General features: G+C 43.1%; 1 protein-coding gene across 1 annotated transcript in view; it reads left to right on the top strand.

Moving 5' to 3' along the window:
- The first annotated feature begins 1,620 nt into the window (after positions 1–1,620).
- Positions 1,621–13,593, top strand: part of LOC121527652 (NACHT, LRR and PYD domains-containing protein 12-like) — a 50,332-nt gene continuing 38,359 nt past the window's right edge. The window contains exons 1-7 of the mRNA XM_041814676.1: positions 1,621–1,732; positions 1,853–1,980; positions 3,198–3,266; positions 3,557–3,721; positions 5,011–5,094; positions 7,657–7,702; positions 8,019–9,900. Of these exons, the coding sequence (XP_041670610.1) occupies positions 1,621–1,732; positions 1,853–1,980; positions 3,198–3,266; positions 3,557–3,721; positions 5,011–5,094; positions 7,657–7,702; positions 8,019–9,900 (2,486 nt within the window). The remainder of the gene's footprint in view (positions 1,733–1,852; positions 1,981–3,197; positions 3,267–3,556; positions 3,722–5,010; positions 5,095–7,656; positions 7,703–8,018; positions 9,901–13,593) is intronic.

The following is a 13,593-nucleotide window of genomic DNA, read 5'->3' as shown; positions in this document are numbered from 1 at the left end:
TAAGTGAATCTTGGGGATCCCTCATCCAAATTTTATGATATGAAGTGTGGAGTTCCCCAAGGTTCAATTTTAGGCCTTACTCTTTTTAATATTTATATAATACCTTTAGGAAATGTCATCAGGAGCCACGGCATCAACTTCCACAGCTATGCTGATGACACTCAGCTTTATGTTGCTGTGTCTCCTGATTACACAGGGCCACTTGATGCCCTTTTTAACTGTATTTTAGATATTAAATCATGGATGTCAGAGAACTTTTTACAGCTCAACCAGGACAAAACTCAGATTTTAGTCATTGGTGCAGGGGACAAGAGAGAGAAACTGGTCAGCAAACTCAAAGCATGATCTTTTAATCCATGTGAGCAAGCTAAAACTTTAGGTGTTTTATTTGATTCAGATTTTAGTTTTGAACCACAAATTCGTGATATCACCAACAAAGCTTTTTATCATTTAAAGAATATAGCCCGACTGTGACCGTTTCTCTCTCGAGCCAATGCAGAGACATTAATCCATGCTTTTATCACCTGTAGAACAGATTATTGTAATGCTCTCCTTTCTGGTCTCCCTAAAAAGAAAATCGCACATCTCCAGCTACTCCAGAACTCAGCTGGAAGAACGCTGACAGCGACCAGAAAGAGAGCACACATTACACTGATTTTAAAGTCTCTGCATTGGCTACCCGTCTCTTTTAGAAAAGATTTTAAGATTCTTTTATTGGTTTTTAAAGGTCTTAATGGTCTTGCGCCTTCTTATTTATTGGATTTGCTTTTACCCTATGAGCCCAGTAGAGCCCTCAGGTCTGCACGCTCCTGCATGCTCCTGTGTGTAAGGGATCCATAATATATATAACACATCTGCCAAGGTTTGGACTACTGAGTGGCGAAGAGGATGAGGTTACTGGGTGAGTTGGTGGTCGGGTGGGAGTTGGGGTGGGTGGGGGGGCGTGAAATAATGTATTTTCTTTAAATTGGATGTTGTGTGTAAAGCACAACATCATTGTGCTACATTGCATTGTATGAAAAGTGCTATATAAATAAAGATTGATTGATGGATTGATCAGGCCCACCTGTGTTCACAGTCTGCCTTCATGTGGTGTTAGCAGTAGAAAACAGAGTACATGGAAGACCTGGGGTCTCATTTATCAACCGTGCGTAGAAAAGGTTCTAAAGTCTGTCGTACGAATGAAACTTAGAATGTGTGTATGTACAAAAAAATCTGTAACTATCAAATGTGCGGACACCTGTCGTACGCACACTAGTAAGTAATCTGTGATGATAAATCTCACCTGTTCGTAACTACCTCCCCACCGAAATCATGGCAACGAGGGCGAAGACAAGAAATTTCACTGACACCGAGATTGAGGTACTTGTAAATGAAGTTGAAACAAATCAGAAAATACTGTTTGGGACACTAAATGCAGGTGTGACAAACAAAAGAAAAAATTCTGCGTGGGAGAAAGTAACTGCTGCTGTGAGTTCTGTTGGGTCAGAGGAAAGATCATTATCAGAAATCAAAAAGAAAGGGTCCGATATCAAAACCAGAGCCAAAAAATGCATCACAGCCCACAGACAGGAAATATCTTTAACTGGAGAAGGACAAACCACATCTCAACTTTCACCCATGGACACCCGTATTGCCAGCATCATCGGGGACACAGCATTATCTGGCAGTATTTCTGGTGGAGATACGGACATTCTCCCAACCGCTGTACCATTGACCAGCCACACTGCAGGTAAAATAAAGACCTGGGCTGAGGTTTTTCATAAACATTTATTTCGACAGTTTAATTTGTGAATTTGAATTATAATAAACGTGACAATAATGTGGTGTTTCTTCAACTCAGAAACTTAAGCCAGTCCCGCCTGCCCTCAGGAGCAGGAGCAGGTGGCGGTGGAGGAGCCGGAGGAGCTGGAGGAACAGGAGCAGCCTGGGCCATCCCATTCAGTGCGTCCTAGGGGGTCAAGAGTGCTGACGGAGGCAGTGCTGCAAAACCAACAAGACACCACCAAATCCATAAATGAAATAAAGGATCAACTGGCCAACATCTCAAATACTCTACTGCAAATAAACAAATCACTGCTACAGATTGCTGCGTGCGCAACGCAAATGTTAAATAAATAAACTTTAAAATGTTGAATGATATTATTTTCTCACACACGCTTTCGAGCTGACATTTCTCACTTTTCAAAGATGAGCTAACAGGCAGACTTACCTAAAACCTCTGTATGATCCTCTCTCTTGTTTGTATGGCAGCGGCATTAGGGGGTGGAAAAGGCTCTGCGTTGGGCATGGGGTCGTCTGCTCTGGGGGGTTCCTGCAGAGGGACGCCTTGCCTGATGGCTAAATTGTGAAGCACACAGCAAGCCAGGATGATGTGGCAGACTTTTTCTGGCTTATACTGGAGTGTGCCTCCAGCGCTAGACAGGCATAGCCATCGGCCTTTTAGTAGGCCTATTGCGCGTTCAACTACATGTTTTGAGCACGCATGGGCCCGGTTGTATTGCTGCTCCTGTGGTGTCCTTGGGTTGGCCCCAGGGTCATCAGCCACGGCTTTAGCTGATATCCCCGATCACCTATAATACTGTTTTGGTAAACCATACGAAATGTTTTAACACTCACCAATAAGCCAGCCATCCTCAACAGCTCCTGCTCGGAGGTGCACACCCACAGAGCTGTTCTACAGAATAAATGAGTCGTGTGTTCCTCCAGGCCACCGGGCAACAACGTTTAACACGGACATAGTTGCATCGCAGATTATTTGTGTATTGATTGAATGAAATCCTTTCCTGTTCACGTAACTGAATTTGTTGTGTGATGGCGCTTTTATTGCAATGTGGGTACAATCTATGGCTCCAATTATGTTTGGGAATCCAGCGATGGTGTGAAATCCTCGGCTTGTAGGTGTTGTCTGTATGGGAACTGGATGTAATCTGGGGCCAGAAACATTATTGCATCCAACACTGCTGGCATGATTCTGCTTAGTGTTGGTTGCAAAATGCCGCAAATGTCTCCAATCTCTCGCTGAAATGTTCCGGTGGCCAAAAATCCCAGGGTGGACAGGAGCTGGATGTGCACTGGGATGGCTTTGGTGCTTTCTCTCGTTCCAACATTGGCTGTAAATCACGGCATAAATCTATCAAAATGTTTTTGGGGAAGTGGTACCTGCTGAGAAGACACTCTATGCTCTCACTGAACAGATCAGCACGCTCTTTGAAAACCCGTTCCCTGCGGAGTGCACGGTTCTCCAAATCCTCCAAAAGTGCAAGGTAAGCCACGGTCCTTGTATTTCAAGTTTTCCTTTCCTGTCACAGCTGTCTTTTATAGCTTGTCACACCTACCGTTCAGATTGTCCGCTAAATTACTAATTGACATTTTTTTTAATTAGAGGAAACAGGGAACATGTGTGAAGTTGAGTTTTTCACTGTTCTACCACTAGATTTTGTGTGTATGCATGGTCAGAGTTGTGCTTAAATTTACACATGTTCCTAAGCACAAGTACAAGTTGATAAATTCCATATTTTGCGTGGGAATGTTCTTACACACTCATTACGCACAGATCTGTGCCTACACACGGTTGATAAATGAGGCCCCTGGTGAGGGTCTGTCCTGGACATCCAGCCCTCCCCCTCAGCTCCACCCCCTTTCTCTACTCACCTGTCTGATGAGGCCTGACGTCAGTGAGAGACCAGAGGACTCAGCTGAGGAGCGTTACAACCTGAAGGTAGTTTCTTAATAGGAGAGCTCTCTCTGTAAAATATCACTGATGGAAGGTAGAACATTTGATGATGTTACTTTAATGGATGTCAGAGAAAGATGAATCATGGAAACAGGCATGTCATCACTGACCACACCCCTCTCCACCACACCCACAACCAAACTTTCAACCTGAACTCTGGACGCAAACTAACAATAACATGTGCTAACACATGCATTAGATAGACAACAAGTTAGAACAGACACACTCTCACAGGCCAACTCTCACCACACACCCACTCAGAGAGAGAGAGAGAGACTCAACTGTTTCCTGTATATGAAGGAGGGAGGAGCTACACTTACCTGGCAGTGTCGCTAACAAACAGGAAATGTTCATCTCCAGTTTGAATCGACTGATCTGAGGAGAAAACTGAAGGCTGATTTGGGTGAGTAACTAAAATCACAGCAGCAGTTGGAGATAAGAGCAGATGTTGGTCAGACCTTTATTAAAATCAGTGAAATCTTAACTTGTTTCTCAAACATGCTGGCAGCCAGTGAAGGTGAGTTGAAACAGGTAAGATGTGAAAAAGTCTGTTTCATTCCAGTGAACTCTACAGACAGTGTTTGAACAGAATTAGCAGATGGATAGATATGAAGACACGAGAGCTCTGACAGCTTTGATCAAATTATTTTCTGAATGTTTGAGTCGTAGTTTCTGCCTGTTCCTGTTTAGCTTTGGGTGTGACCTCAGAGGAACCTGCCTCCCCTTTTACTTGTGCTCTTTTCTAGCAGTGATTTTTACTTTTTAATGTAATCTTAACACATGAAAAATTACATTTGTCTTTAGAAGAGTATGTTGTTGTTGAAACAATGCTTCTTGTCCATAAATCTGACATTGGAAAGTTCTGGTTATTTCCCTTTTAAATGAAGCCACATTAGTAAGGAACATGCATTTGTGGGACGAGCAGCAGAGCTGAGTATGTGGGATGGTGCATGAAAAATGTGCCACACCTTCTCTGCCAATGCCAAACAGCTGATTCTGCTGTTTGGTTGGATTAGACGATTATAGTCTGAAAAAATGAGGCATATTTGTGATTTAACATTTTTTCATGTCACAAACAGGAGCCTCACTTACTTTTAGTGTAAAGTGCATATATACATGTCTTTACAGAGGGAGGGAGAGTCACATGATGGAGGGTCAGCCATCCTGCTGTGCTGTGTGTCAGGACGTCCTGAAGGATCCAGTCTCTACCAGCTGTGGACACTGGTTCTGCAGAAAGTGTATAACCTCATACTGGGACCAGTCTGGTTCACCAGGAGACTCCTCCTGTCCCCAGTGTGGAGAAAGATCCAGGAGAGGACATGGACTGGAGACGGCCGATCAGACCAGTGCTGAACAAAGTAAGACTGAACACCTGTCACTGTTGTGTCATAAAATAAATATTATTATATCCAAGATCCAAAATCATTTAACTCCATGTTTGATTTGATTTTCCTCAGTAGATTGTCTGCTGTGGATCATTCCAGTCCTGTTAACTGTCCTGTTCTAATCTCTGAGAAAGTGAAGTGATGTGATTTATGCTGGATGGTTTTGTTCATATGATATTGTCATTTATCTTTCTATGACTCAGAATTATTCCTGTCCTTCTTAGCAAAAACCCTCTGAGACAGACGTTGTCTTACACAACAAGAGGAGACACAGGTTACAGAAAGTTAAATAACTGTTGGAACAAAAATCATAGCCACTTACTCCCCCCCATAATCCATCTGTTTTGATGTTGTACTAATGCTATCCATGCCTTCATAGCTCTATCTGAAACTTTTCTAGTAAGCCTGGAACTTGGGTTCTTGGGTCTTTGAAGGTTAAATCCACTCCGGTACCTCCAAAATTGAAAGTCTTTTTAGTCTTTTTTTAATCAGTTTTTTTTTTTATCGTTTCTGCTGCCAGCAGCTAATGCTGTCCATCATATTGTCTGTTTGTATCCCACGATGCATTTTGACAGAGCTGTGACAACCAATAGTGGGCTGTTCTGTCACATTTTGTGAAACTGCACTTCATTTTACTGGAGACAGTCTGAATAGCTCATAATGGAGAGAAAGAGGCTGTGATGTAGCCCTCTGTGTCTCTGCAGACAGGAACTCATTTGAGGAATGACACAAATAAAGCTAACACAAAGAAATACAAGGATTTTTCATAGATAACCTGAGAAAACATCAAATATTTAATAATTCACTGATGACATCTCAGAACGTTCTAGCCTACAGTTCGCCAAGTTTTGGTTGTTTATTTAGCTGGTGTTGGTGAATTTGTTGGTTGGTGTGATTGACAAAAAAAAAACTTTTAAAGCAGTTCTAACTGGTTCTTATTATTACTACATTATAAAAGTTGACTCACAGCCCTTCCCTTTTCTTGAATAAAAAATCATTAATGGCATTATGTCCTGCTGTTAGGCATGGAAATGTTATCTTCGAAAGATTAGTTGTTTTCTCCATCGCTGTATACACCGCGTTCCACATTATTATGCAAATGATATTTTTCTCTGATTTTCCTAAATATTAATGCAAATGACAGTCAGAATATTTTTCAAGTCTGGAGGATCCTACACCTTGAGGTTGGTGGGACTCCAGAGGCACCAGCAGCTTTAAGTACCTGTTTGCTGCTTTGTAATGGTATTTTAGCATCTGCTCTCTTAATCTGATGAATTTGTCTGTCAGAAACCTTCCTCATTTTGCCTTTATCTGCACAAACCCGTCTGTGCTCTGAATCAGCCACAAATTTCTTCACAGTATGATGATCATGCTTAATTTTTCCTGAAATATCAAATGTTTTCATTCCTTGTCCAAGGCATTACACTATTTGACACTTTTCAGCAGCAGAGAGATCCTTTTTCTTTCCCATATTGCTGAAACCTGTGGCCTGCTTAATAATGTGGAACATGTGGGAAAGTGCATTTTGAGGTTTTTATTAAAAAAAAAAAGTTATCATTATGAAGTTTGTTCAAAAACATTTGAATTATACTCTAACTGCTGATGACTTGAAAAATATTCTGACTGTCATTTGCATTGATATTTAGAAAATCAGAGAAAAATGTTGTTTGCATAATAATGTGGAACGCGGTGTAGATTTATTTATTTATTTTTATTTTTTTGGAAAAAACTGATAACCACCAGTGCTGCAGCCTAGCACACACCGGCAGCCACATGTCAACAGTCAAACTCTCCACCAGCGACTGCTGGGCCAGCTCTCTCTTCTGATACCAGAATCGTGAGCCTGCCTGGGGCTGCTTGCTTGCCCCCACCCCGGCCACACAGGGTAAATGAATGAAAATGACAAGAGTCTTGACAGCTGAGGCCCTCCCCAATTATTCTACATCTCAAACAGGAGATGACTAACCTGACACGCCAGATGGATTTGTTTCACACATCCATCTGGGAAAGCTTCAATAGGAAACATTTGAGAAAAGGCAGAGGCTTTGAAAAAAAAACCTGGAATGTGATTGGATGCACGTTCTGTCATATCTCTACGGCCCAATCAGAGCAACAAAACACGTGACGTAGACGCTGCGTGCCCAGCTACCAAGGAATAACGTGAAACATGTCGACTGTAGACATGTAAGTACTCAACTTTGTCGTTTTTGAAAAGAAAACAACTCACTGCTGTTCTTTGTTCTTCTTTTAACGAAGCAATGTTGTCATGTTTTGATAAAACTGGCGCTCTAGCAGCATCCACGCTAAGCTCTTCTGCCATAATTGCACCGGCCCCTTGTTGCTTGTTTACGTCATGACCCTGCTGTACCTGAAAGTACTGCTGATTGGTCCTGTCACTTTCTAAACGAGCACAAACGGTTCAGATGGGAGCTTTGCAAGATGGATTAGCCAGTGAAAAACAAGGAACAGGCGTATCGATCTGCTCTGCAAGGTTAGGAGATGACACGAAATGTATTTTTCTGTGCTCTCAAAAAGAGTTGTAACTTGGCAGCCAAGATGTACGACGAAGCTGTTCTCTCAGGTAAACACTCCTCCAGTCACCGCCGAGTATGCTGGGAATAGAGCAGTTGGGTGAAGGGCCACCAGCCACCATGTGCTTCTGGTTATGCCAGTGTGGGTTTATTCATAGAGAATATTTGGGGTCTGCATTCATGTTGGACGTCACCAGTGTGTTTTGTGCGTTGAATGACTATGAAGGTAGCAACAAAAATGGCAGATATTTGTCATCTTCACTTTGAAGATAATCTTGTTAAACTTTTGTTCTTTTGATCTTGTCATTGACCAGAACAGCCAGATAATGTTTCTTTGTTCTGGTCAACATTTCTTTCTCTTTTCAGTGAGAGGTGGTCTTCAGGAGGTTTTAGATGAACACAAGATCAGTCTGAGGAGGAGATGTGAACGTGTGACTGAAGGAACTGATGAGGCAGGAAGTAGAACTCTCCTCAACAGGATCTACACTGAGCTCTACATCACAGAGGGACAGAGTGAAGAGGTCAACAGCCAACATGAGGTCAGACAGCTTGAGACAGCTTCCAAGAAGATCATCCATGAAACACCAATCAAGTACCATGAGATCTTTAAAGCCCTCCCTGACCAACAGAAACCCATCAGAGTGGTTCTGACTAACGGTGTCGCTGGTGTTGGGAAAACCTTCACGGTGCAGAAGTTCACTCTGGACTGGGCAGAGGGCTTGGAAAACCAGGACATCAGTCTGCTGGTTCTGCTTTCATTCAGAGAGCTGAACTTGATCAGAGATGAGCGCTACAGTCTTCTGGAGCTGCTCCATGTTTTCCATCCAACATTACAGAAGGTCAGAGCAGAGACGCTGGCTGTCTGTAAACTTTTGTTCATCTTTGACGGCCTGGATGAAAGCAGACTGTTGTTGGATTTCAGCATCAGTGAGGTTGTTTCTGATGTCACACAGAAGTCATCAGTTAATGTGCTGTTAATAAACCTCATCAAGGGGAATCTGCTTCCCTCAGCTCTCATCTGGATAACGTCTCGACCTGCAGCAGCCAATCAGATCCCTCCTTCATGTGTGGACAGGCTGACAGAAGTCCGAGGCTTCACTGACGCCCAGAAGGAGGAGTACTTCAGGAGGAGGTTCAGTGATGAAGATCTGTCCAGCACAATCATCTCCCACATCAAGACATCCAGGAGCCTCCACATCATGTGTCTGATCCCAGTCTTCTGCTGGATCACTGCTACAGTTCTGGAGAACATGATGAGCACGGAGCAGAGAGGAGAGCTGCCCAAGACCCTGACTGACATGTACTCACACTTCCTGTTGGTTCAGACAAAGAGGAAGAGGCAGAAGTATGATGGGGGACATGAGACCAGTCCACAGGAGCTGATGGAGGCTGAAAGAGAAGTTCTTCTGAAGCTGGGGAGGCTGGCGTTTGAACATCTGGAGGACGGAAACATCATGTTCTATGAGGAAGACCTGGAGTGCTGTGGTCTGGATGTCACAGAGGCCTCAGTGTTCTCAGGAGTTTGCACAGAGATCTTCAAAAGAGAGAGTGTGATCTTCCAGAAAACAGTTTACTGCTTTGTTCATCTGAGTGTTCAGGAGTTTCTGGCTGCAGTCTACATGCTCCACTGTTTCACCAACAGGAACACAACAGTACTGGAAGATTCCCTGGAGACAGGAAACAGTGAAGATGATGTGGACTGGAGCTCTGATGATGACTCTTATGATGAAACAGATGACAATCATATCTACAGGACTACTACTGAAAGTGATGACATTGACTCTCGTTTGGTAGATTTCCTGCGTAGAGCCATGGAAAAATCTCTTCAAAGTAAAAATGGCCACCTGGACCTGTTTGTTCGTTTCCTTCATGGACTGTGTCTGGAGTCAAACCAGAGACTGTTAGGAGGTCTGCTGGGTCAGATAGACAACAGTCCAGCAACAATCCAACGAATCATCAACAACCTGAAGCAGATGAACAGTTTTAATAACTCTCCTGACAGAAGCATCAACATCTTCCACTGTCTGATGGAGATGAATGATCTCTCAGTATATCAAGAGATCCAAGAGTTCCTGAAGTCAGGGAACAGATCAGAGCAGAGACTCTCTGATATCCAGTGCTCTGCTCTGGCCTACATGCTGCAGATGTCAGAGGAGGTTCTGGATGAGTTGGACCTGAAGAAGTACAGAACAACAGAGGAGGGAATGCGGAGGCTGATTCCAGCTGTGAGGAACTGCAGGAAGGCTAGGTAAGTGTAGATGTGATGAGTTATATGAATCAGTTATAAATGCTGATTAGATCTTGTACTGACATGGTGATACAGTTGTTAATTTTCTCAAAATTCTGTCTGTTTCACATCATGTAGGTGTGCCCTGAATACAAACCAGTGTTTAGATTTGTATATTTGTCCAGTTACTGAATTAGCTGAATATTTTAAACACTGACAGGGTTAGGTGATTGCTTTGTGCCCTGACAGGAGAGGTTTCACTACTACGCGTGAGTTTTTTTAATCCTAACCCCCAGTGGCTCCGCAAAAATTGTTATTTTAATCCAGACTTCCAGCAACGTTTTAATACTTGTTTTTACACACAGCATTCTTTTAACTTGGGCGGTTATTTTTGATTCATCTGGATTATTTGGACTTAATTTTTGTTTGACATCATCAGCCGCCACTGCCTTGGCTGGCTGCCAGCAGACCCTGATGCTTCCTAACAATAAGAGCAGTGGGATTTTTGTAAGTTCCTAAAAACTGTCTTTATGGCTGCGTGTGGGCGACTGTTATCACACAAACTCACAGTTAAAGGAGGGTCTTTGCCGTCTGTAATGATGGCATGCCGTTACCAGGCACTGGTGTGATATTGAAGATGGCCATTTAAGTGTGTTTCTAGTGATATTTATAGATATGGACTTTTAACACTTATTTAGTATAAATAAAACTTTGTTCAAGGTAAATGATGACACTTTCAGCATGTATTTTCCAGATTTATTGAGTTAAAGGAATAGCGTGAGTGTGTACGTTTGGGTGAGGAGTTTGTGTGTCAGCCAGCCGACACAGCGGGGACGCTAGGCTGTTCTGCCTCGTCATTCTCCTATAAGCAGAAAGAAATACTCAGTTGGGCCTTACTCAGGTGTAGACATAAATTGTGTGGTTGTGAGTATAAATTAACAAACAGAATTATTGATTTACAGTTGAAACCAGAAGTTTACATACACTATATAAAAAGGCACATAAACTTTTTTTTCTCACCGTCTAACATTAAATCAGATTAAACTTTTCCTGTTTTTGGTCAATTAGGATTACCAAAATTATTTCTATTTGCTAAATGCCAGAATAATGAGAGAGATCATTTTTTAGACATTTTTTTATTATTTTCTTGAGAGTCATAAGTTAACATACAGTTTACATAGGCAAGATTACCATGCCTTTAAAAAATTGGGGAAAGCCCAGATGATGATGTCATGTCTTTGGAAGCCTCTGATAGGTTTATTGACAACATTTGAGTTAATTAGAGGCACACCTGTGGATATATTTTAAGGCACACCTGAAACACACTGCTTCTTTGTGTAACATCATGGGAAAATCAAAAGAAATCAGCCAAGATATCAGGAAGAGAATTGTGGACTTGCACAAGTCTGGTTCATCCTTGGGTGCAATTTCCAGATGCCTGAAGGTGCCACGTTCATCTGTTCAAACAATTATACGCAAGTATAAACACCATGGGAATGTCCAGCCATCATACCGCTCAGGAAGGAGACAGGTTCTGTGACCCAGAGATGAATGTGCTTTGGTCCGAAAAGTGCATCTCAACCCAAGAACAAAAGCAAAAGACCTTGTGAAGATGCTGGCTGAAGCTGGTAAGAGTGTGTCATTATCAACAGTCAAACCAGTCCTGTACCCACATGGGCTGAAAGGCCACTCTCCCAGGAAGAAGCCATTACTCCACAAGAAACATAAAAAAGCCAGATTACAGTTTGCAAATGCACACAGGGACAAAGACCTTCATTTCTGGAGACATGTTCTGTGGTCTGACGAATCTAAAGTTGAACTTTTTGGCCATAATGACCATCGGTAAATTTGGAGAAAAAAGGGGAAGCTTGCAAGTCTGAGAACACCATCCCAACTGTGAAACATGGGGGTGGCAGCATCATGTTGTGGGGTTGTTTTGCTGCAGGAGGGACTGGTGCACTTCACAAAATAGATGGCATCATGAGCAAAGAACATTATGTGAAAATACTGAAGCAACATCTCAAGACATCAGCCAGGAAGTTAAAGCTTGGGCGCAAATGGGTTTTCCAAATGGACAATGACCCCAAGCATACTGCCAAACTGGTTACAAAGTGGCTTAAGGATAACAAAGTCAATGTTTTGGAGTGGCCATCACAAAGCCCTGATCTAGATCCCATTGAAAATTTATGGACAGAGCTGAAAAGGCATGTGCGAGCAAGGCGGCCTACAAACTTGGCTCAGTTACACCAGTTCTGCCAGGAGGAATGGGCCAAAATTCCTGCAAACTAATGTGAGAAGCTTGTGGAAGCATATCCAAAACATTTGACCCAAGTCATACAGTTTAAAGGCAATGCTACCAAATACTAATGAAATGTATGTAATCTTCTGACTCTCAAGAAAATAATAAAAATTGTCTAAAAAATGATCTCTCTCATTATTCTGGCATTTAGCAAATAGAAATAATTTTGGTAATCCTAATTGACCAAAAACAGGAAAAGTTTAAATCTGATTTAATGTTAGACGGTGAGAAAAAAAAGTTTATGTACCTTTTTATATAGTGTATGTAAACTTCTGGTTTCAACTGTAAATGTGTATATGAATGCGCGGAAAACTTAGCTCTGCCTCTTCTCTTCCTCCCAGGGTGTTCGGGTAAAAGAATTTCCCGGGGGGCTCGGACACCTTTTATCAGTTCCGGGGGGGAAGCTACTAAGTAGGGCACTGGTAGAGGGGAGTTTTATCGTTGCATTTTAGTGTATATGTTTATGTAAATTATTTGGGGGTATTTATTCAACGGGGTTTAGGTGTGTATATTAATTAATAATCTATTTATGTTTTTGGTAATGGTTTGTAAATATGAATTATATATATTTATAAATTGATGATTTGGTGAATACCTGGGGGATGGATTATTCCAGTGGATGATTACCAGAGGGAAGGTATAAAAGGGACTCATTCTGTGTTGAAGTGCTGGTGTTAACATGGTGTGAAAATAAATGCAAAGTGTTTGCACACATGTCCTCTGCCTACGGGTCCTCCTTCCTGGCAGCTCGAGCCAGCTGACACCGCCTCAAGCTTGAAATCCGCCAGAAGGACAAGCTGATAGATGGCTTTATTTCTATCCCAAACACCCAGGCAAAGCACATCTCGTTCATGCAGGCCACCAGGCAGCCACCTTCTCCCTCCAGACTGGTGTCTCGGCTGGTCTCAGCCTCCACGGTCACTCTTCCCTGGGTGGTGTCAATGTATCCTGGCGCGGGGGCCGAGTCGTGGTGAACGCCCTGCGGTCAAACCGAGTGGACGTCCTCCCCTGCTGCAGCTGGCTGATGACCTCTCCTCCACAGCTGCACCCGTGGATTGGGTTGCTGCTGTTTCACAACTGCTGGAGGATCCTGAGGTCGGTATGGAAGCTGGAGTCCTTGCGCCCCTTACACACTGCTCTACACCGGAGCCAGCAAGCCTGAACTGGGTGACTGTGGCACGGCGTGTCTGAAGGATGGCTCCTGGGAGAGCCTCTCCACCAGCTCCACCCCCATTCACCAATCGCTTCACGCCCCTTGTGGACGAGGCTTCCATCCACCCCAAGGATTCTGCAGTGGTCCGAGCTCCAAGGATTCTGCAGTGGTCCGAGCTCCATCTGAGCCAAGCGGGCTGGCTGACCGCGCTATGTGGCCTGCCTCATCAGGGATGACGCACCACAGACTGCTGCAGGAGGCC

The sequence above is a fragment of the Cheilinus undulatus genome, linkage group 19 (assembly GCF_018320785.1).
Source record: "Cheilinus undulatus linkage group 19, ASM1832078v1, whole genome shotgun sequence".
Lineage (NCBI taxonomy): Eukaryota > Metazoa > Chordata > Actinopteri > Labriformes > Labridae > Cheilinus > Cheilinus undulatus.
Note: the sequence above shows the minus strand (reverse complement) of the source record. Positions and strands in the feature narration are given on the sequence as shown.